Genomic DNA, 27,611 nt, shown 5'->3' on the forward strand with positions numbered 1-27,611 from the left:
CCCAATCCTTTTTCGATACCACCATCAACCAACCAACCAACGTACGTAAGGAATCAAAATAATGAACGAAACAATTTTGAAATGTAAGTACAGAGAAATTGTTTATTTATTATTGTCCTTGAAACGTAGACGACGTCTTAAATCGATGTTTCCTGATATGTTGTTAATGATAATACTTCTTATTCATTTTTCTTCATCACATATTCAGTGTAACACGTATGTCAATTTAATTTCTTATTTATTCGATCACTTAGTGATGTAGTTTGCAATTTATGAATTATTTAACTTCCTTCTTCATCAACATCAAATGCTTGGATCTAATGACGAGATGGGAGAACATACAAAAGAAAAAAAATTACAAAAAAAGGATTAAAAGAAAAAAATTAATAATCACGTGATATCGATAATTAAAGAAATACAGAAAAAAAAACGTTCAAAAAAAAAAAGAAGAATAAAACAACTAATGAAATGAGTTAAAGATTTTTGAACGATGAAGGAACTCAATAATAATAATAATAATAATAATAATAATTATAATGATTACATATATTGTTTAAGAAAAAAAAAAAAAAAAAAAAAAAACCAATTACGATGCATAAGTTTCTCGAAATCGACGTTGAAGATGATGATATGCAGTTAAGACGCCACGTTTCTTTTTCTGTAGACGACATGGTGCCGGTTCTTGATTTGTTTTAACGATTTTAATGTCCAATGGTTCAACTGGTATATCATTGTTCGGGTGTACGAAGAATGCAATGGAATGACGACCACGACTGCAATGTTCTGGAACGACAACGCGATGTCTTAATGCTGGAAATTGATTATTTGTCCAATTGGCCAATATGCTTCCTGTGTTTATCAAAATGGCACCAGGTAAATGACCAACGCGTCTCCATTGATCACTGCACGATGTTTGTATTTCCAAACCACCTTCGCAATCCTAAAAAATAGAAAAACAAATTACAGATTAATTTTGCATTTAATTTACAGTGTCGTTATTGTTGTATAATATTTAACATTAGATATACTAGACTAGTCATTTTGACTAGTGTAGTAGAAATAGGTATACTGAAAATGGTGGTATATCTATAAACATTAACATGACATTTAATTTACAGTGTCGTTATTGTTGTATAATATTCAACACTAGATATATCAGACCAATTATTTTGACTAGCGTGGTAGAAACAGGTATACTGAAAATGGTGGTATATCTACTGTTAATATCATAATAAGAAATTGACATATTTAAATATTAACGTGACATTTAATTTACAGTGTCGTTATTGTTGTATAATATTTAACACTAGATATATCAGACCAATCATTTTGACTAGTGTGGTAGAAACAGGTATACTGAAAATGGTGGTATATCTATAAACATTAACATGACATTTAATTTACAGTGTCGTTATTGTTGTATAATATTTAACACTAAATATATCAGACCAATCATTTTGACTAGTGTAGTAGAAATAGGTATACTGAAAATGGTAGTATATCTATAAACATTAACATGACATTTAATTTACAGTGTCGTTATTGTTGTATAATATTTAACATTAGATATACTAGACTAGTCATTTTGACTAGTGTAGTAGAAATAGGTATACTGAAAATGGTGGTATATCTATAAACATTAACATGACATTTAATTTACAGTGTCGTTATTGTTGTATAATATTTAACACTAGATATATCAGACCAATCATTTTGACTAGTGTGGTAGAAACAGGTATACTGAAAATGGTGGTATATCTATAAACATTAACATGACATTTAATTTATAGTGTCGTTATTGTTGTATAATATTTAACACTAAATATATCAGACCAATCATTTTGACTAGTGTAGTAGAAATAGGTATACTGAAAATGGTAGTATATCTATAAACATTAACATGACATTTAATTTACAGTGTCGTTATTGTTGTATAATATTTAACATTAGATATACCAGACTAGTCATTTTGACTAGTGTGGTAGAATTAGGTATACTGAAAATGGTCGTATATCTATAAAAATTAACATGACACTTAATTTACAGTGTCGTTATTGTTGTATAATATTGAACACTAGATATATCAGACCAATCATTTTGACTAGTGTAGTAGAAACAGGTATACTGAAAATGGTCGTATATCTATAAACATTAACATGACATTTAATTTACAGTGTCGTCAATTTATATTTTATAAATATTTAATATAATAATAAAAAAAAAAAAATTGACATATTGTAAAATATTAACGTGACATTTAATATACGGTGGTTCATTATTGCTGTATAATATTTAATATCATGATAAAAAAAAAATGGACATACTGTAAAAGTTATCTCTTTTAAAATATATATTTTTCTAGATAAATTTATTTCTAGTATAAATTATACAAAAGTGAACCCCAAGTATACCTTTTATTGTCATTCAATACGCATAACTTGTAGTATCTTTTACAGTACCGAGGTTATCCACATACCTGTGCAAGCAGAGTGAAAGTGCCATAATCGAAATGAGGGCCGCAACGCGTCACGTCTGTTGACGGAGCACCAATTGGTGGATAATAAAGAAGACGAAGTGTAGTTTCATTACCAGTTCCCAACATTTGATCATGTTTCAATAACAAGAAGTCAGGAGATTGTTCCAAACCAACTGATAATGCCTAGACAAACATCAAACTATCGTTTATCATTTATTTTATAATTTCATTGGAACTTATATTGTATGTAATGTAACCTAATGTAACCAAAGAAACCTAAAATCGTATTCAGGAAAAATCTTGCTACTTTCTTATTGGGATTATTAACCAGTAGTATCTTTTTTTTTGGTTTTAAAACAAAGCTTGAGAATCCCTGAACTATCAAGAAGACATATGCTATTATTATCAAGTATTATTAAAAAAAAGAAAAAAAAGAAGAAGAAGAAGTAAAAAAGAAATAGAAATGTGAAGGAATAATTACGGTTAAGAGCATGACTGAAAGTTGTTTGAAATCTCTTTCTAATTCTTCCACTGCAGGTTTAAATCCGGGTACTTCATCTTGCGGTAATGCTCCCTCGCAACCGGTAATGTTGAAAGCATGACGAATTTCTTCTTCTTTTGCGAATCTAATATATTAAACAAATAATAATAATAATAATAAATATATATGGCGTATCATCAAAATGAATAGTTGCTAATTTTTATCGAATTTATCTCAAAAGTAACGCAGGAATTTACATCTTTACCTCATACTTTAATATCTGTCGTTTTTTTTTTTAAAATGACAGACAATTATTGTTAAACATTACAAATGTGTTACCAAAAATAAAAAATAAAATATACCTGACGTGTATGTCTTTTTTTGTTTTATACGATGATATATACACTTTTTTTTTATTAAAATTTAACAATTAGGGAATATTTTTTTTTCTATTCATTTAATTGTATTTTTGATTAACATTGTTCTTCACAATGCGCATGTGCAAATGAAGGGGACAGTTTGAAAAGCTATAAAAATTAAAAATGTATTTTTTCGTTTGTTTGATCTTTTTGATTTGTCTCTCTGTATTTTTTTGTTTTTTTTTTGGTTCTTTCTTTCTTTTCTTTTTATTATTATTCTCATACGCACCAAGAGACATTTCAAGTCGTGCGGCAACATCGACACACTTACTTCTCCATTCCAGGCTTGACATATCCATGATTGGATTTGCTCGAAGAATCACGTAGGTATTTGCTTTTTGTTTCCTCTGGCAATTCGGAAAACTCATCTAATGCTCTGTACGCTGCTTTCAACTGCAATCCAATGAAAAATAACAATATTATTTAAGGTTTAATGTCATGTCAATGTAGAACGAGTTTAAATATTCGCGCCATTTAAAGAAAAAAAAGTGATTTTTAAATATGGAGTACATATTTAAAAAAAACAAACCGCGAATATTTAAAAAGAAACCTGAGAATATTAAACAAAAAAAACTCAATGAATATTTAAAAAAAAAAAATCAATTCGTGAATATTTAAAGGAAAAAAAACCCGCGAATATTTAAAATTGTTCCGAAAGTACAAATGAAATTCCATCAAATTTAAATTTTCAATACATAATTATTAACATACATAAAACGAGTTTAAGCATTCGCGCCTTTTTTGAATAAAATGAATTTTCAAAATGGAGTCCACATTTAAAAAGAAAACCGCGAATGTTTAACAAAAATCGCGCGAATATTTAAAGAAAAACCCGCGAATATTTAAAATTGTTTCGTCAATACAAATGAAATTCCATCAAATTTAAATTTTCAATACATAATTATTAACATACATAAAACGAGTTTAAGCATTCGCGCCATTTTTGAATAAAATGAATTTTCAAAATGGAGTCCACATTTAAAAAAGAAAACCGCGAATATTTAAAGAATAAAAACCCGCGTATATTTAAAGAAAAAAACCCCGCGAATATTTAAAATTGTCCCGAAAGTACAAATTAAACTCTATCAAATTTGAATTTCCAATACAAAATTGCTAACACATACAAAAAACAAGTTTAAGCATTCGCGCCTTTATTGAATAAAATGAATTTTCAAAATGGAGTCCACATTTAAAAAGAAAACCGCGAATGTTTAACAAAAATCGCGCGAATATTTAAAAACAAAACGCTGCGAATATTAAAAATTGTCCTAAAAGTAGAATCTAAATTATATCAAATTTAAATTTCCAATACATAATTATTAACATACATAAAACAAGTTAAAGCATTCGCGCCTTTATTGAATAAAACGAATTTTCAAAATGGAGTCCACATTTAAAAAGAAAACCGCGAATATTTAACAAAAACCGCGCGAATATTTAAAAACAAAACGCTGCGAATATTAAAAATTATCCTAAAAGTAGAATCTAAATTATATCAAATTTAAATTTCCAATACATAATTATTAACATACATAAAACAAGTTAAAGCATTCGCGCCTTTATTGAATAAAATGAATTTTCAAAATGGAGTCCACATTTAAAAAGAAAACCGCGAATATTTAACAAAAATCGCGCGAATTTTTAAAGAAAAACCCGCGAATATTTAAAATTGTTTCGACAATACAAATTAAATTCCATCAAATTTAAATTTTCAATACATAATTATTAACATACATAAAACGAGTTTAAGCATTCGCGCCTTTTTTGAATACACTGAATTTTCAAAATGGAGTCCACATTTAAAAAGAAAACCGCGAATATTTAACAAAAATCGCGCGAATATTTAAAGAAAAACCCGCGAATATTTAAAATTGTTTCGTCAATACAAATTAAATTCCATCAAATTTAAATTTTCAATACATAATTATTAACATACATAAAACGAGTTTAAGCATTCGCGCCTTTATTGAATAAAATGAATTTTCAAAATGGACTCCACATTTAAAAAGAAAACCGCGTATGTTTAACAAAAATCGCGCGAATATTCAAAAACAAAAACACGCGTATATTTAAAGAAAAAACCCCGCGAATATTTAAAATTGTTTCGTCAATACAAATTAAATTCCATCAAATTTAAATTTTCAATACATAATTATTAACATACATAAAACGAGTTTAAGCATTCGCGCCTTTATTGAATAAAATGTATTTTCAAAATGGAGTCCACATTTAAAAAGAAAACCGCGTATGTTTAACAAAAATCGCGCGAATATTTAAAAACAAAAACCCCGCGAATATTTAAAAATAAAAACCCGCGAATATTTAAAATTAATCTGACAATACAAATTATAATCTATGAAATCTAAATAATTCTAATACAATAATATTACTAACATACAAATTTTAATCTATGTGTGTGTATGTATGTATGTATGCATGCATGTATGCTTGTAATGTATTATATTTTTAATCATTCTCATTAACACTTCTTCAATAATAAAAAATATAAAATGATCGATCAGAATATTAAATAGAAATTTTATTAAAGATATAAATATAGATAGAAATATAAATATTATATTTAATTAAAAAAAAAAAAAAAGAAAACAAAAGAAAAGAAAAGAAAAGAAAAAAGAAAGAAACACAAAGAAATGTGTAAAATAGATCATTTTCGAGAATGATCGATAGACCGATGATTCATATTAAAACGTCACAATTACGTATGTCAGATAGATCATTACCCTATTGACAAAATTTAAAAGACAACTTTATCGTTAATAAAGTATATGCAATGAACTGTTACATCATTATAATGGAAAGAGAGCACAGAATGATAGTAAGTTCAAGTGCCGAGGTCATTGTATAATCTAAAAAGATTTTTTTTTTTATCTGGAGCCCTTGAAAACTTCAATGCTTCTCCATCCAATACATCTATATATATATATATACATGTGTTATGTATATTCATTTTATTAATAAATTTTCATATCAAAGTGATTCATGTTTGCATGGTCATCAACCATAGATATTAATAAAACAAAAAAAAACAAAAAAAAAAACAAAAAAATAAAACATTCTTTACACTTTATACTTTACTCTATACTTTAACGATATTGCCATAATGATGAAAATAAAGTTGAAAGATGATATCAGGTTGCATAATAATAATTATCGTTTACTTTTCATTATCTTTCTTTCTTTTTTTTTTTTTTTATATATATATATTCCATGCATTAAGAACACAATTTTTTTTTTTTTGTAAATCATAAAAGAATGTAATAAACATTTAATATACATATATATATATATATATATATATATATATATATATATATATATATATATATATATATAAATAATATAATATTAAATTAATAATATTAAATTAATAATAGTAAATTAATATAATAAAATTAATAAAATTAAATTAATAAAATTAAATTAATAAAATTAAATTAATAAATAATATTAAATATAATAATATATATTTAGTATGTATATATTAATAATTATATTTATATATATATATATATATATATATATATATATATATTAATAATTATATTTTATATTTAGTATATATATATTAATAATTATATTTTATATATAGATATATATATATATATATATATATATATATTTATTTATTTATTATAAATTATTAACACTAGATATATACCAGACCAATCATTTTGACTAGTGTGGTAGAAATAGGTACGTATACTGAAAATGGTGGTATAAGAATGTGTTTAAATGTTAAAAAAATTTAATATATATATATAATATCATTAAAAATTTATTAAAGTTAATATTTTAGTATAAATAAATAAATAAATAAATAAATAAATAAATAAATATATAAATTGAAATGTAATTGTACAAAAAATGTCAGCCCATTAAAATAATGAAAAATATTTATTATTATATTTAATTATTATCAAGACATCTTTGTTGTGTGATAATTTGTTGTTATTACTTATTATATTTGTTTTTTTTAATTGATTAATTTATTATTCATACCTTAAATTCTGGAATGCCATGATTGACGAGTAAAGCCAATCCTTTTTCTGATAATGCTCTTACTAATTTCGTAGCAACTTGTTTGACTACACCTTTCTGAGGACATCTTTCCGTTCCTGAAATAAATAAATAAAAAAAACAATAAATAAAAGAAAAAATTAAATTAAAAAATGATTAACAATTTATAATTAAGTAAATAAACGTTAATGTTTTGTTGTTGTTGTTGTATTTTGAATTAAAAATATTTTCTTCTTTATTATTTTAACGAGTCTAACGAGTTTAATGAATTTTTTTGTATAATTTATGAATAATTTTCTTTTTATGATCATCTCTCAATTAAACAGTTTAATGACTGTAAAAAAAATGAATAACAGAGGAAATATACGAGGATTTGATTTATCTACATTAAAACGTGTTTTAAGATGATTCATCGTATCCTTTGATGATAACAAATCCACTTCCTCGAATGACTTTAAATAAACAAACGAATATAATCGTCAAATGATCCAGGAAGTGTACACGTGGTGTACACGTGTGTCACATCGTGTGTCACGTCGTGTGCACGTATGTTATATATATATATATATATATATTTCTTCTTTTACTCATATTTTAAAATAAAATAAAATTAAATTAAACTAAAAGAAAATTAACATAACCTAAATTCAAATAAAATTAAAATTAAAATTCAAATTCAAATTCAAATTAAAATTCAAATAAAATTAAAATTCAAATAAAGTTAAAATAAAATTAAAATAAAATAAAATTAACATAACCTAATATCAAATGAAATTGAAATTAAAAATAAAAAATAAAATTAAAATTAAAATAAAGTTAAAATTAAATTAAAATATAATAAAATTAACATAACCTAAATTAAAATAAAAATAAAGTTTAAGATTAAAATTAAAATTCAAATAAAATTAAAATAAAGTTGAAATTAAACTAAAATAAAATTAAAATTAAAATTAAAATTAAAATTCAAATAAAATTAAAATAAAGTTGAAATTAAACTAAAATAAAATTAACATAACCTAAATTCAAATAAAAATAAAAATAAAATTCAAATTCAAATTCAAATCAAATAAAATTAACATAACCTAAATTCTAATAAAAATAAAATTCAAATTTAAATTTAAATAAAATAAAAAATAAAATAAAATAAAATAACATAACCTAAATTCAAATAAAAATAAAAATAAAATTCAAATTCAAATTCAAATTCAAATAAAATAAAATTAACATAACCTAAATTCAAATAAAAATAAAATTCAAATTTAAATTTAAATAAAATAAAAAATAAAATAAAATAAAATAAACATAATCTAAATTCAAATAAAATTCAAATTCAAATTCAAATTCAAATTCAAATTCAAATTCAAATTCAAATAAAATTGCAATAAATTTAAAATAAAATAAAATAAAATAAAATAAAAAATAATTTCATGACCCCATTGACATGTTGACGAATTAATTATTTAATTTGTTCTGTTCTATTTTTTTCTTTTTTTTTTTGATGAAAATGTTATTTAAACAAATAATACTTTTTCTTGGAAATTATATTTCTAACGTACAAATCTAACCACAAATGAAACTAATATTTTACAACTACAAGGAAAAATTTCTAATTCCATAAAATGTTTTTATCATAATAATACAAAAAAAAAAAAAAACAAAAAAGAAAAAAAATAAGAAAAATATTTCACGATAATGTTTGTTTTCTATTTGTTTTGTTTTATTTTCTCATATTACTTTTAAAGTAAAATTGGTCAAAGAGGGCGTTGCAATTGCATTATCGAATTTTGTTGCACCAGTATGTGTTGGTTGCTTGGTTGCTTGGTTGGTTGGTTGGTTATTGGTTGGTTGGGCGGTAAGATAAATTTTTTTTAGTGCCACCTTCTACCACGAATGTTAGCCTGATATGTAACAATAAATGATTTATACAAATAAACCATTATTATTATTATTATTATTTAATTATTTAACAATTAGCATTTTCTTTAACAAATTAATACGATTTAAAAAAAAAAAAAAACATTCTAACTTTTCCTATCAATTGTAAATATTAATATATATATATATATATATATATATATATATATATATATATAAATGATTTATAAAAATGATAAATAAATGATTTATACAAACAAAGATATTATTATTTAATTATTTAACAATAATAATTTTTTTTCTTTTTTTTTGTTTGTTAACATTTCAATATTTTCTTTTTTTACAAACTGTAATATGATTTACAAATGTTTTATTTTAATTAATTCTATCAGTCATAAAATATAATAAAAATAATTGGTACAAATGATTTATATAAAAAATTGAGATATTATTTATAATTATTTAACAATAATAATTTTTTTTTCTTTTTTTTTTTTTTATAAATATTTCAACATTTTCTTTAACAAACTATAACACGAATTAATTGTATTCTCTAATTTTTATTAGCAATAATAAATAATTAGTAAAAAGATATTAATATAATTATTGAATCTTGTATTAAAGAATATTATATTATTATTATTATTATTTTTGTTATAATTAAATTAAGTTAACATAACCTTTCTTTTTAATATTTCAACATATTCTTTAACAAACTATAACACGAATTAATTGTATTCTCTAATGTTTATTAGCAATAATAAGTAATTAGTAAAAAGATATTAATGTAATTATTATAATATTATTATATTAAATTAATAATATATTAAAGAATACATTATTACTATTTTTATATAATTAAATTAAATTAAATTAAATTAAGTTAACATAACCTTTCTTTTTAATATTTCAACATATTCTTCGAAAAGAGTAAATTAATATTATATTTTATTAATATTATTATTAGATAACATATATAATAATATAGAAAAATAATAATAATAATAATAATATATTAAAGAATACATTATTACTATTTTCATATAATTAAATTAAATTAAATTAAGTTAACATAACCTGTATTTTTAATAATTCAACATAATCTTCGAAAAGAGACAATTAATATTATATTATTAATATTTAATATTATAATTATTATTATTAATATTAATATTAATATTGGATAACATATACAATAATATATATTAAAGAATATATTAAAAATTATATTAAACAATATACCATTATTATTTTTGTAATATAATATAATATAATATAATATAATATAATATAATATAATATAATATAATATAATATAATATAATATAATATAATATAATATAATATAATATAATATAATATAATATAATATAATATAATATAATATAATATAATATAATATAATATAAAATATAATAACTATAAAATCAACATATATATATATATATATATATATATATATATATATATATATATATATGTGTGTGTGTGTGTGTGTGTGTGTGTTTGTATTTGAAGTCAAATAATTATTTTCATTTTTTCTTTTTCTTCAAACAAATGATAAAGAAAAAAAAATCAATATGATATATACACAATCATTAATTTACTTATTTTATTAACATAATTTCAAAGATAAATATTATAATGAATATACTCATTAAGATAATGATTGATAATATATATCTTATATATATATATATATATATATAAATGAAATTAATTTAATTAATTTAATTAATTAATATATATTAAAGATGGTATGAATGTAAAAAGTTACTATTAATAGGTTATGTTAAGTAAATATTATATGTTTGTATAATTAAATTATTAATACACACACATATATATATATATATATATATAAGTTATTCATACTTTCATCAATTTCTTAAACCAATTTCGTTAAAATATGTGCTATAGGTAATGCCTGACTATTAATAATGTTTGCTATAGTTAAAGACTCATTTAGAATAGAAATTGCGACGTTCTTTAACGATAGTTTCTCTCTCTCTCTCTCTCTCTCTCTCTCTTTCTCTCTCTCATTTTTATCAAAAATATGAAAAAAAAAATATAAAAATGATAGATAATTGGTATTGGTATTGGTATTGGTATATGAAACAATTTTAAAAATCAATTTAAAAATGTTATTATACTTTAACGGATTATTTAAACAATTTATATATATATATATATTTTTTAATATTTAATTTACTAACTTCCTCCTCCTCCTCCTCCTTCTCACATTTATCAATGGAAAATATTACTATTGGTTCATACATACTATTGGTTTGTTATTAAATATTTCTCTAATAAATCATTCAACTATATACACATACACACACATTTATATCTTTTCATTAATTAAATGATTCTTAAGAACAAATATTCCAACAAAAGACACTCTCATATTTCAATAAAAAGATAAATATTACTTACAAAAGCTTTTTAATGAATACGAAAGAAAGAAAGAAAAAAAAGAAAAAAGATAAAAATACATTTAAATCAAACATGATTTCACAAAGAAGTAAAGTATACACACACACATATGTATACATACACATGGTGTTTCTCATGTGTCAATGAATCATCCTTGTCATTGAGAGAAAATATATCCATAGTGTAACTAATATAATGAATATTTAAAAACGTATTTAAATACCAATCAAATCCAATGATGACAAATACTGGTCTAATATTTGTACACAGACACACACACACAGACGCACATTTACACATATCCAAATAGCCCAAGAAAGAAGCCCAGGAAGGCCAGACATTCCTTATTTTATCAAAGCTGAAAGTTTGTCTGTGCATGCATACCCTTATACAGGTAAGAACGATCAGCTACTATACAGTTTGGGTTATGGTTACTTGGGTAGGTAACAGGTAGTAAAGGTGTATAAAATAGTACCTTAATTTCGATAGAGTATAAAGCTGAATCTTAATATATATATAAATTACGAGTCACGTTGTTTGTCCGCAATGGACTCCTAAACTACTGAATAGATTTTAATAAAATTGTGCATACTGTGTGCAGTTTCATCCAACTTGAAAGATAGGATAGTTTATCTTATTTTAATATATATAAATTACGTGTCACGTTGTTTGTCCGCAATAGATACCTAAACTACTGAACCGATTTTAATCAAATTTTGCACACTGTGTGCAGTTTCATCCAACTTGAAAGATAGGATAGTTTATATCTCAATTTTTAATCGAATTATTTGTTTATTAACAAAGAAGAGTCATGATTATCTCTGTTAGTTCGATAAGATTCTAACAGATGACGGTATAAGGTAATTCGTTAACTTAAAGACGTGTGTATTGTAATTAATAATTAAATTACATAAACATATAACACTTGTTTAACATAACCTATTAACAGTAAGTCTTTTCTTAAATACACACATATACATATAATACAATCTAATATTAAATGATATAATTTATTACAAAATAAAATAATTTCATTCTTATACACTTACAAATATATGTATGTGTGTTAATAGTTATTAAAAAAAAAAAAAAAAAAAAAAAAAAAAAAAAAAAATTAATTTAGGATATAGTGAAAATTTTTGCAAGTTTCTCCTGGTAGTAACAGTCTTCCCCCTCTTGTTTTCTTCCCTTCTATTTCTATGTGTTTCCCCCCCCCCATCAACATACTTTCGCTCTATACACGTACACACGAATACACATATATATGTATATACAGTAAAGTAATTTACTGTATATAAAATCGAACGTATGTACCGTTACCGGATGCTGATTTCAAAAGCACACGTAATACGTATACGAAGAAATGTTTAATTCAATGTATGTGTTCATATATGTACACATGTACATATGTGTTTATGTGTATGACGTGGATGCATCAGTCATGCATATAAAAAAAATGGTGATATTGCAAATGATATTATACATGTGTATGTGTGTTTGTGTGTGTGTTTTCATTAAAGGCATGGTGTGTTTATATAAATGTATTTTACAGCAAGAGCCCACGATAGGCCAGACCTTCGTTATTTTATAAAAGCTGAAAGTTTTTCTGTACATGTCCCCTATACAGGTAAGAACGACCAGCGACTATAGAGTTTGGGTTGTGGTTACTTGGGCAGGTAACAGATAGTAAAGGTGTATAAAATAGTACCTTAAATTTGTATAAATTAAATTATATATAAGAGTTTAATATTGCGATTATAAATTGAGATATAAACTATTCTATCTTTCAAGTTGGATGAAACTGCATACTGTATGCACAATTTTATTAAAATCGGTTCAGTAGTTTAGGAGTCCATTGAGGACAAACAACGTGACACGCAATTTATATATATTAAGATTAGATAAACTATCCTATCTTTCAAGTTGAATGAAACTGCATACAGTATACACAATTTTATTAAAATCGGTTCAGTAGTTTAGGAGTCCATTGCGGACAAACAACGTAACACATAATTTATATATATTACAGATGGTATGAATGTAAAAAGTTACTATTAATAGGTTATGTTAAGCAAATATTATATGTTTGTATAATTAAATTATTAATACACATAATATATATATATATATATATATATATATATATATATATATATATATAAATTAAATCATTTTCTTTTGTACAATAATAATAATAATAATTATATCTCACCTAATATTAAATTATATATTTTTTTGTAATAATGTACAAAGTTATGACTAACAAGTTAATTAAAATGAGTCAAGTATATTTCTGTATAATATATATATATACCTGTAATTGAATTATGCGATTAAGGAGAACGATATACGAAAAAATTTAATGTAATTATTTCTGATTTTTATCTGTATAATATATATATATATATAAGAATTAAAAAAACAAAAAAAAGATAAAAAAATAAAAAACCTAAAGAAGAAGAAGAAGAAGAAGAAGAATGATAGAGGAATTAAAATAAATCGAAGTAGTGGTTGTTAATGATGATTGGAATCGTTTTGAAATCTAAATTACGACGATGAAATAAGTAAACGCGGATATATGTGCACATGTTCTTATCTTTGATCGATTTAACGATAACGATTCTTTTGATATATATTCTTATAAATCTTTTACTTTTTTTTCTTCTTAATAATTTTTCGTTAGGTTTTTTTTTTCTTCTTTTTTTTTTCAAGTGCAGGGACATACCCATCGATAAGTTGCAAGACTTTGCTATTTTTTATTTCCTTATCGTGAAAAATAATTTACACACACACCACACCACACCACACCACACACACACACACACACACACACACACACACACACACACACACACTAAATATATATATATATATATATTAAATATGTATATATTATATTAAAATTTATTTTGAATTTAATTTAATTTCTTTTTCTTAATTTTATTTATTTTTATTTTGTTTTTAGATTTATTATTTCGAAAGGAGTTTTTAATTTTTTTTTGTTTCTTTTTTTTTACAAAATTACGTAAATTACTCACGACGATTTACGATTTACGATTTATCTACAATAACTCTTACGTAAGTTGCAATATTCCTGAGGAAAAAAAAAATTAAAATAAAAAAAAAAAAAAAAAATTATATCTCAATAAAAGTACACCACGCATGCGCATATATTTTTATTCTTCTTCGTCTTATTCTTTTTTTTTTTTTTTTTTTTTTTTTTTTACCTGTATATTATATTGTAATCTTTAAACAACGAAAAGATCGAAAATCAATTAAACATTGAAGGACAATTGAGAATGCATTTTATCTTTTCCTCTTATACTTGTCGTTTATTGTATTTTTATCTGACTCTTTATCATGACGATATACTTTATGTATTACTGTATATATATATATATGTATTATCTTTCATGTTTCATAAGGAACGTGAACATAATTCAATCGTGTAATTCTTTTCTCATGGTCGGTGTCATGGTCGGAGATATAAGATGGAATTGTGAGAAATGATCGAATTTTAAACGAGAAAAAAAATAACCTAAAAAAAAAAAATGAAGAACAAAAACATAATTATCTTTTAAAGATATTTTAACACCTTGTGACATACAATGGCGTCTCCGAGACACATCATTTATTTCATGTGTCATTGTAGACTTTGACGTAACCAAAATGTCAACAACTGATTTTGACTCTGTTTCATCTTTCACACGTTACAAAATTATTAAATTATTATTTTATTGAGATCTGTAGCACTTGAATACGCCATCTCGTAGCTAAATTCAAAATTTGAGTAGATAGGTCGAATTACTACGTCACGTGGTGAGATCTTTAGCACTTGAATACGCAATCTGGTGGCTAAATTCGAAATTAGATTAGGTAAGTCGAATTAGGGACCCTATAGGAGGGACGCGTCATAATTACACATTGCTGGAGGACTGGAACTTATGTAGTCACGTGATTAAGCGCGAATGATTCAAACATTTTAGTCTGTAAACAAACGATAAGTTATAGGTTAGGTTTGTACATTTATACTCTTGTAATTATTAAATGAGTAAACTTTAAACTTACACTTATAGAATACTACTAAAAAACAAACAAAACAATTAAATATAAATATCACAATAAATACTAAAGAGTATTCGAAACTTAAACTAACAAACACAATCGTTAATACATATTAAAGATAAACATGGCTGCGCGATGCAACGGAAGCTGCCCCCCCCCCAAATTTTCAGCCTAGCAATGTGTATGGCGCGTCCCTCCTAGAGATCCCACGTGGCGTAGCAATTCGACCTATCTACTCTAATTTTGAATTTAGCCACCAGATAGCGTATTCAAGTGCTAGAGATCCCAATACCTATTTCTACCACACTAATCAAAATGTGACTGATGTATTATATATATATATATATATATATATATCATGCAAAATATAAGATTCACGTTGCAATTTTTATTTATATTTTATATTGTTTAAATATATTTTTATATATTACATAAAACTCGTGCATGTGTGCACAAATACACATACAAATACACACATGATGTACAGATAGACAGCAGAATATACACACCTATGCATATTTTATTTCTCGCTTATTATGCAAATTGTATTCATATGTGTTTTATTATTAGTATATCTCTTATGTATATGTATCTATGTATATTATTATTATTATTTTTTTTAAAATAGATAAATGTTTATTTATAATTCATAGACGATAAAAAAACACAGGAAAAGTATTGTATGAATGGAAAACAAAACTGTTAAGAATATTTTCATCTTCAATTTCATCTTCAATTTCATCTTCAACATTATCTTTCTTATTATTTTTATTTTGTTTTCTTCCTCTTATTCTTCTTGTTTTTCTTTCTGGCTATAAAACAGGACGATTTGATCTCTGCTTGTTTGATTTATCACTTTCGAAGAAACTACGTCACACCTTTTTCACATTTATCGTCTCGAATAAATCCCTTTTGTTCTTTCAAAATATCTACTAATAAATTTTTCCACAAAGAATTAACATTAGATATATCAGCAGACCAATATCATTCTGACTGGTCAGGCCATTTTTATTCCAAATTTCTACTTCATGTAACATTTGATTTCTGTAAATAAAGACTGGAAGCCTCAAAAAGCATTTTTTTTTTTGTATACACCAGTCCTTTTGACTAGTGTAGTAGATATAGGTATACTGAAAATGGTGGTATATCTAGTGTTAAAAAAATGTAATATATATATATTTAATTAATAATATACTTAACCATCTTATCTTAATATATATAAAAATTACGTGTCACGTTGTTTGTTTGCAATGGACTCCTAAACTACTGAACCGATTTTAATCAAATTGTGCATACCGTGTGCAGTTTCATCTAACTTGAAAGATAGGATAGTTTATCTAATCTTAATATATATATAAATTACGTGTCACGTTGTTTGTTCGCAATGGACTCCTAAACTACTGAACCGATTTGAATAAAATTGTGCACATTGTGTGCAGTTTCATCCAACTTGAAAGATAGGATAGTTTATCTAATCTTAATATATATATATAAATTACGTGTCACGTTGTTTGTTCGCAATGGACTCCTAAACTACTGAACCGATTTGAATAAAATTGTGCACATTGTGTGCAGTTTCATCCAACTTGAAAGATAGGATAGTTTATATCTCAATTTACAATCGCAATATTAAACTCTTATATATAATTAAGAATGAAATTATTTAGAAAAAAAAAATAATACAAATGATGAGATATTTTCTTTTCTTCTATTTTTTTTCTTCAAAGTTATGTTTCATGAATGCAACACGTAATTATATTACATTACATTCCATATGTATGATTGTACTGCATCACTCTTAAACAAAACCTGTAATTAGATGTGTGCATCTTCTTTTTCTTCTTCTTCTTCTTCTACTGTTGCAACAACTTGCAAAGCCTAAAGTGCAACGGGTGCACTTATCATTTGCAAAAGTAACACAGTATGATTATATCTTTTTTACAAACGTTATGTGAACGAGAAAAACATATGATGAATAAAATAAATATTATTAAAGAAATTTAATATAATGTAATCGTGTTTTAACAATCTTATCTTTAAAAAGATACTCTCAACAGACATCTTGTTTTTTTTTTTAAATAAAAAAGTAAACCCAACACTCATATTCAAAATTATATTTCGAAATAAATACAAATCTGTTTGCTGTTGTATAATATTGCAAAATCAAATTCACTACTTTTCTTTTTTTTTTTTTTTTTAGAAAGTACTCAACGAAATCTCAATCAAATGATTTATTATTATTTCTTTTTCTTTTTGGTTCGCTTGTAATAAACACAAAGAAAAAATGGATGAAAAAGCATATGATAAAAAAAAGATTCCTGTTAATTAATGTCAGTTATTATTGGTTGGTGCAATTAAACCATTAGGTCAATTTATAATCATACATTCCATTCGATTTCAGAAGCGAATCCGGAGAAGGTTTCTCGTGTTGGTATCCTCTACTTGGAATGAAAGAATCGTAGGTAGTTGAAACGTTGCAAAATTGTAACTTGCGCAAAACCACATATACATATATATATATATACATATACATATAATACTTTGACTCGCAATTAGTATTCAACTACGTTGAAAAATGTATTTCGAGATTGCCAATCTATAAACTAACGTCATCATTTTTTTTTTCTACATTTTCGTCATCATTGCAACAAATAATTTTTTTTCTTTTATTTTTCTTTTTTTTTTAATAAATTTTTAATCTATATTAAATAAATAAACAAAAAAACAAAAAAAAAGAAAAGAAAGTAAAAGTAAATGTTTTTTTCAATTGTATTCTTATTTTCTTTCTAGAAAATTACTAGAAAAAAAATAGTAATATTTTTTTGGTTTTTTTTTAATGATTGAATCATGTTGTGTTATCATTGAATAATTTTTTAAAAACAAAAGATAAAGTTCAAATTCAATGAATTTAAATAAATAAATAAATAAATAAATTTTTGCTTATAATAATAATTGTATCTCATTTGGTATTTTATTATAGTGTTTTAATATTGGTCATTTAAATTAGATCAATATATTGTTTAAAATGAAAATGTATGTATAAAAAAATGTTTATTACTGCCATAATGCCATTATGTGTATAATGTTAAATGTTAAATGTTTCATTTGAAGTGGGATATTCAAGTTTCTGCATAAGTGACCTAATTAGAATGATTATTATTATCACTTCTATTAAATATGAATAATTATCATTGAAGATATGACGTATATGACGTATAATTATTATATATATATATATATATATATATTACTTAACTATATTTAACTTATTATTTTAACTATATATAATTGGTTATATATATATTCAACTATATAATATATAAATATTAGTATCAAATATTATTATCATTATTATTATTATAAGTAGTAAGAGTAGAATAAATTTAGTACTATATTACTAGATTACTAGATTACTATATTACTAGATATTAAAGGTGGTGTTCTTTTTCTTTTTCTAAACAAATTCCAAGATTACTTATACTACTTATAATATTTGTCAATTATAATAATAATGTATATAATAATTTAATACATATAATTTATTATTATTATTATTATAAGTAGTAAGAGTAGAATAAATTTAGTACTATATTACTAGATAACTAGATTACTAGATTACTATATTAATAACAATTATATATATTACTAGATATTAAAGGTGGTGTTCTTTTTCTTTTTCTAAACAAATTCCAAGATTACTTATACTACTTATAATATTTATCAATTATAATAATAATGTATATAATAATTTAATACATATAATTTATTATTATTATTATTATTATTATTATTATTATTATTATAAGTAGTAAGAGTAGAATAAATTTAGTACTATATTACTAGATTACTAGATTACTAGATAACTATATTACTATATTAATAACAATTATATATATTACTAGATATTAAAGGTTATATTTATTTTTCTTTTTCTAAACAAATTCCAAGACAACTATTTATAATGTTAATCAATATAATTATCCAATTGAATTAATAAATAAATTTCAATGAATAAATATACATACATACATACATATATATATATATATATATACTCTAGACGTAACTAAATATAACCGTTACTAAATATAGTAACTAAAATAGTCTAGTATATTTAGTTTTATAGTTACTATATATATATATATATATAGAAGTAACGTATCTTAGTGTCTATTTCATTTTATTTGAAAAAAGAAAAGAAAAGAAAAGAAAAGAAAAGAAAAGAAAAGAAAAGAAAAGAAAAAAAGAGAAATGTAGTAGGGACAAGTATGAAAATAAATGGTTGGACGTTATAACTGATGTGTATAGAAAAATTCGCATACATATACCGGTTTGACTGGGGGGGACAATACCAGTTTTGGATTATACTTGTTCGGTCAACTTACAGGATTTATCAGATCATATATACGTGTTTCTACTCCTCCTTCCCTAAATCGAATAAATAATTCACTGTAACGTACTTACTTTTATTTTTTTATTTATATATAATCATATTAGATTATAATAAAAATAAACAAACAAACAAAAAAAAAGAGATCAATCAAATCTATTTACTGTTATTATTTATATATATAATTGTCTTGAATTATAATATTAATAATAATAATAATAAATAAATAAATAAATAAAAATAAACAGATTAAACCTTAAAGTGCACATGGGGTGATGGTTGACACCCCAACAACAAATTTGTGATCTCTCGAAAATGGTACTGAATTCGAAAAAAAAAATGGGTTATTTGTCTAGTGCCATCTAGTGACTTCTTCATTCAGATGGGTATAAAACCTATTCTATTTAAAAAGAAAAAATGTATCCAACTATTTTGAAATAAATTGCGAGGTCTAAATATTAAACAGCGGCTTAAACACACGTTGGGGTGTCAAACATCCACAGTGCACTTTAACACGTTGACGTCGGCGCCGATTTTCAGTGTCTGCGCTGTGGGGCGGCACTCACTCGAATCTAAGATGCGCTTCATCTGGCGGCGCGTGATTTTTGCTTGTTCAAACCTGGACCAAGGTGGACCACCGGTGGTACGAGCTGCCCGATGAGACAGTCTAGTGCGGGCCACCGGTGGTACACGCCGCCCCGATGAGACAGTCTAGTGCGGGCCACCGGTGAGTACACGCCGCCCCGATGAGACAGTCTAGTGTGGGCCACCGGTGGTACACGCCGCCCGATGAGACAGTCTATTGTGGGCCACCGGTGGTACACGCCGCCCGATGAGACAGTCTAGCGCGGGCCACCGGTGGTACACGCCGGCGTGAACGTGTTAAAACAATTAGAATGATATATTTAAAATTTGGATGATTTTTATGAAATAATTTTATAAAGTTATTCCATGAAAAAAAAAAAAAAAAAAAAAAAAACGATATCTTATTTTTTTCATTGAATCTTTTTAAACAAACTAACCCAAAGTACACACCATGGTCAGAATCGGCAACACACAAAGGAAATAGTCATGATACGTGATATCTTACAATGTTGACGATGCGTGACGCACGTACATCACATGCCTTTTTCTATGTACCATTCTATATACTTTTGTATATATGTGTGTGTGTATATATATGTTTCTATGTGTATGTGTGATATGTGTACACACATTTATATATACATCTGACTAACTCTTTCTTTCTTTCTTTATGTACTCTTCCTATATACACATATATATGTATATATATACACACACATTTGTATCATTTCTTTTAAATGAGTGTTGCACAATTAACTATTTCTTTCTTTTTTATTTTATCATTTAATTAATTACTTTATCCGGTTTAAATTCCATTCATTTTCTTTTTTGTTCACATTTTTATAACCTTTTTATGTATTTTTCTTTTTTTTTTTTAATCTTTTTTTTCAAATATAAAATTAAAAAAGGGACAATGGGGATAAAAAGAAATTTTATAATAATAATAATAATAATAACACATTATCATTAATTTGTTATTTCAATTGAATTAGAAAAGAAATGTTCTCTTGTTCTTAACACTAGATATACCAGAGACCAATCATTTTGATTGGTCAAGCCCATTTTAATTCCAAATTTCTACTCTTCACGTAACATTTGATATTTATAAATAATTAAGCGTTTTGTTATTGAAAAAAAATGTTTATAAATTAAATTCTAATTAAAATGATTATTTTAAAAGAATTTAAAAGAATTTTTTTTTTAATACACCAGTCATTTTGACTAGTGTGGTGGTGGTAGAAATAGGTATACTGAAGAAAATGGCGGCTATATCCCACTATATCCCACATAACACGATAAGTTTTGAAATCTTTCAGCGAAAGTTTTGTAAAATATTTCCCAAAAAAAAAAAAAATCATTCAGAAATCTGTACAGACATCATTCTAAAAATATTATCAAAAAGATTCATAAATTGTTTGTACAGTAGAATTATTTAAAACCTTTTCTAAAATATATTTTATTGATAGAGAGTCAATCAATTGCAAGTCTCTGAACACGAACATTTTCATTTTGTAGACAGATTTTTTTTAGAAATTTTTTTGAAAAAGTTTAAACCTTTTCAAGAAATGTTTTTATGTTAGGTGGGATCTAGTGTTTAATATTGTTTATTCATTGGTTACCCTAATAGCATTGTTTTTCTTTAGCTATTGCAATTATACAGTTAAAACTCGTAACAATAAAATTGGCTGTTATTATCTTGAAGATTAAAAAAAAAAAAAAAAGAAAAAAAAAATACAAACAAGGTTTTGTATATTATGATCTATAAAGAGTAACTAGTTTATTTACCATTATATCTGTCTAGTTTCCTATTCGAATGAATAAATCAAATCTAAATGATTGATATTGTGAATCTATTTAATACACTTTAACCTAATTTTATCTTTCTATCTATACAAAAATGATCTTATATATCTAACAGGGGTTAAAATAATAGATTCTTTTTTTCTTTTTTCCCCTAGAATGTGCTTGTATATACTGCGATAAATCAAATCAAATAAAAAATGATTTGAAATTTATGCGGTGTTTTTTTTTTTTTTTACAAAGATTGAAATGTAAAATTGATTTATCATTTGAAAAGAATTTGATAAGCAAAATAAAATGTAATTTCAATTGAAAATCAATTTATTTCTATAGTAATAATAAAATATTACTATATATATATTATAATAAATAAAATAACTAAAAAATAAAACTAGAATAACCCTTATAAAAAAATACTGTAATAAATAGAATAAAACGTGTATTATATTATATTTCGAATTTCTTAGATTTTATATATTAAACGACTTTATTATTTTCAAATAAATATAAAAATTAAACGAGAAACTTTAAAATGAAATAACTAAAAAAAAAAAAAAAAGGAACTAGAAGAACCCTTATATAAAAATATTAATATGAAATATATTACAGGAAACATTATGATATTACAAATCATATTGTATATTATATACAATTGTTAATTATAAAATTGATTGGGGGAAAAAAAAAAAAGAAAAGAAATATAAAACAAATCTAGTGAATAACAAAAAAAGAGAGAACTAGTAACAAAGAACTAACCAAAAACAAGAACTAACTAATAAAAAAAAGAAACTATAAGCAGTGATTTATGAAAAAGTGATAGGGATTGAGTTTGTTGGAAGTAATACGAAGGGAACACCCTATATAAAGGTTCGAGGGCGTCAAGGGAGGGTCCCGTCCGCCCTTCTTTGTGAAAGGGGGCTCTGACCTCGATGGCTCGTCGAGTTCGAGGTAGGCGCCTCCAACTACCACACACATATATATATATACTCTCTGAGCAACTTGCTTTCTCAGGTTCTTCTTTCTTGCTTCAAAACGAACGAAACGAAACGAAATGAAACGAAACAAAACGAACGAACGAACGAACGAAGACGAACGAAGCAAAACTGTTGGCTTCGTTTTATTTCGCTTGCATGTCGTTCGCTTTCTTCGTTCTTTGGCAGCTTGCCTGACCTCGTTGCCAAGCAACCATAAAACGAACTAGGCGTGCGTCCCTTTTATCCTTCCTCCCTTACCCCCTCCCCTCCCCCTCCATTACTTCAAACTTCTTCCTAACATCGATATATATTTCTCACATATTTTCTATTATAAATTATTAATTAACAATTTTAGGGGGGGGATGGAATTTTTTAGTTTTATTTATATTTTTTATTATTATTACAATTATTATTTATATTCATAATATTTAAGGGGAATTTTTATCCAGTATAATTTTGAAATATATAATGAATGTTAATAACATCCTGTTTTTTTTTTTTGAGAAAAAAAAAGAGAAAAAAAGGTGCTACCATATTTTATAATTAAATAAATATAAATAGATATTAGTTTCTTTTTTTTTTTCTTTGATATAACCAAAATTCCTATATTCTTTGTAATATATATATATATATATATATGTATATACAACAGATGTTATCCAAGGAGTCACGTAGCGGCATCGTAGCCAACGAGGGAACAGGTCGTATGCAAATGATATAAAAAGGATAACGTAAAAGGAAGAGAAATAAAAAAAGAAAAAAAAAAAGAAGAAGAAAAAAAAGGGAAAAGAAAAAGACACAAAACAAAATCATCTCGTTCACTGATATAACCAGTTGCTTTAAACGTATATATATATATATATATAAATACTTTACTGATTTCATGTGACTCGTCTTTAAAAAAAAAAAGAATGATATTATCTAAAATACTTTTTCAATGTTCTATGATTTTTATCTTTCTTCTTTTTCTTTTCTTTTTTTGAAATGATACGGTTTTTGATAAAAGATTTATTAATATACAAATCAAATGTAGAGATAACAATAAAACGTTTTAGAGATTGATTTACAACCAAAGGCGAGGGATTTAGAAATTATTTACATTTCTACATGTGCGTACTATAGGTGCAATATATAGATATATATTATAATAAATTATCATCACGCGAAAAGATAAAACGTATAAAAAATTAAAAAAAAAGAAACGAGAAAATCCTGTTACACGCGCGTCGTGAGTGAAGGAACCTATTACGAATTCAAATTTGACACAGTTTCGCGCCGTTTTGTAGAAACGTTCCTCCCCGACTACCACCGCAGCATGAGAACGAAACTAACCGAGTTTAATCGAAGTGCAATCGGTTCTCGTGTATAGGATACCATGTGAACGAGATTGGAAATATGCAGATGTAAATGTAGAGAGAGAGAGAGAGAGAGAGAGAGAGAGAGATACACACAAATACACACAAACAGACACACAGAACGTATCGAAATGGATCTTGATCCAATTGTAATAAATAAAGAATAAAAGAATAATAAAATGCGTACGACTTACCCATATGACCGAGGTCAATAATCGGAACTTCGCATTTGCTCAGCAGGGTCTCGCAAGTTTTCGTTACGATCGGTGCACTAATACAGCAACTCATTTTTTTTCTTTAGTTTTCTTTTTTCTTTTGGAGTAGAAGATTCAAAATTATTATTGTTGTTGTTGTTGTTGTTGTTGGTGGTGGTGATTGTGGTGTCGTTTTTCCTTTTATCTCTTCCTTCTTTTCCTCCCAGAAGTTAGTTTGGAAAACTTGTGGAAAAAAAAAAAAAAAAAAAAATAACGACAAAATTCATAATCGCGTTTCACGAAAGAAAACAACAATTTTTATTTGCAATATAATATAAAAATTACCCCTCCCCCCTTCCCCCCCAAATATATATATATATATATATGTATAATTCACCTTGTATTATTTTCTTTTTATTTCCCTTTCCCCCTCTTTTCGTATAACAACACAAATCCACTATCTCGACCAATAACGATGCGAGAAAAAGAGAAGGATAAACACTGACCCGAGTAGAGAAAGAGAGAGAGAGATAGAGAGAGGGATTATGGAAAGTAAAGGAAAAAAAGAGAGTGATAAAAATGATGCCTCACAAGAAGGATGAACAGAGAAAAAGTATGAATGGGGAAATAATATTAGTAGAAAAACACATTTGCCACTTTGAAAACACGTGTGTGCAGGAATTCGATCGTCGTTGGCGTCGTTTCCACGAATCGTAAACGATATCGTTTCCTTCACTGGAATATCCAATAAATCATGCTACAGATCACACTATAACGTATTTTCTGTTATTTCTTTTTATTCCTTTCTGCCTTTTTCCTCGTTTCGTTGTTGGTAATAATACACTATGTAAAATTGGTCACGATTTGAAACAACTAACAACACAACACACACACTTCTTCTAACCGGAGAAAGATAATTATTTATCTTGATATTAACGTGAGTTAATAAAAAGAAATGGAATTTATTTGAAATACTTTCTTTTCAAGTGAATCAAAAACAAACAAACAAAAAAAAAACCAATCAGAGATCCTTTTAACGGTAACCGTAAGAGACAAGTTTATTATGGGGCTGATGGTGAGGTAAATAAACGTGTATATGACTGTGAACTTGTGGGCACATGCTACGACGGGTGAACGGTATTTGCGTGGCCTTACAGAAGACAAGTTAATACTTGTTAAGAAAAATAATATTATAGAGATATAAACAAAGATATATGAGAGAAATAAATTAAAAGTAGGAAAAGAAAGAGAGAGAGAGAGAGAGAGATAGGGGAAAAGAGTAATAGAAAGAAAATAATGAAAAGAAGGAAAGAGATAGAGGGTACGCGACACGATGTTGCGCGGGAAAGAGCGAATACGCGATGTTGACTAACGCGCGGATACTTTACTACTGATGCTAAACTTCGCACGAACGAGAGTAGGGAGCGCGTCGAGATCCTTTCCAACGAATTTATCCGAACGCCAACCGAACGCAGGCCGAACGTAAGTCGAACGTTCACGAATCTAACCGAAGTCGCGATTCTACGAGGAAACTTGTCCTTCCGTGGCCCTACTTTATCGTTGCGCATGCGCACATTCAAACAGGTTATTACAATGTTCCTTGACTCGGATAATTTAAAATTTATATTAAAATATATATATATATATATCCGTTTTCTCTCTTTTTTGTTTGGACTTATTTTTTTTTTATTTACTTATTCATATTCTAATGCGTTTACCGCAAAGGAATATTCTAGTCTCTTATTTATTACTTTTACGAATATTTATAGTAAAATATTCTAACTTTTATTAAAACACATATGCGTACGAGATGAGAATATTCAAATAATCGCGGGATTATTTTGAAAAAATGTTTATACGATTTATCTTTAGATTATTTCAAGTTAAATTATGATTATATTTCTTTCTTAATCCATATTTGGATATGCTTTGATCTTTAGAATGCAACTTAATACTCTTATCGTTAAAGGAATTGTGCTCGTTCTTATTGCGATTTTTAAATTTAGCAACTCTTAGGATATTTCGAGCATCGTCGTCGTCGTTGTCGTCGTCGTAGTCTTATGGCGACGGGAGAGCTTTCAGTAATGCAAAACGTAGACCAAGTCGTTTCGTCGTGCAACTAACTCAACAAAGCAACTAATTCAACCAAGAGTGCATCGTCACAGTTCTATTAAAATAACACTAAGTATATTAAAAATATCCCCTATTCCTTCAATAGAAATAAACACTAGAAATTTCCCCACTTATTTATATACAAATTAAAAAAAAAAAAATAATATATACAAAACAAAAAATATAAATATATTAATAAATAAATAAATAAACAAGTGCATCATAGGTGGTCAAATGCAAGATGGTGTCAAAACGTTTCCATATATTACAAATATTTTTCAAAGTATCCACTTGTCAAAGTTTTACTGTAATAAGGATAAAAGATGGACAATAATTTGATGATAATAATAATAAAAACAAAAAGGAAAGAACAAAAATTACGTACCTGTATAACTTAAAAGGATTGAAAGA

At 25.2% G+C, this 27,611-nt stretch overlaps 1 protein-coding gene across 1 annotated transcript; it reads right to left on the bottom strand.

Moving 5' to 3' along the window:
• Window positions 1-74: 74 nt before the first annotated feature.
• On the bottom strand, window positions 75-26,480 carry LOC107067279 (uncharacterized). The gene is made up of 7 exons (XM_015322640.2): window positions 25,486-26,480; window positions 25,089-25,331; window positions 7,397-7,512; window positions 3,648-3,769; window positions 2,958-3,102; window positions 2,477-2,659; window positions 75-940 (listed from the first exon to the last, which is right to left on the bottom strand). Exons 2-7 carry the CDS (start codon window positions 25,180-25,182, stop codon window positions 587-589), a joined length of 1,014 nt encoding a protein of 337 aa, XP_015178126.1. The 5' UTR covers window positions 25,183-25,331; window positions 25,486-26,480; the 3' UTR covers window positions 75-586.
• Window positions 26,481-27,611: the final 1,131 nt, after the last annotated feature.

This window comes from Polistes dominula, unplaced genomic scaffold (genome assembly GCF_049000335.1).
Source record: "Polistes dominula isolate Pdom_NZ unplaced genomic scaffold, Pdom_raw_medaka contig_75, whole genome shotgun sequence".
Taxonomy (NCBI): domain Eukaryota; kingdom Metazoa; phylum Arthropoda; class Insecta; order Hymenoptera; family Vespidae; genus Polistes; species Polistes dominula.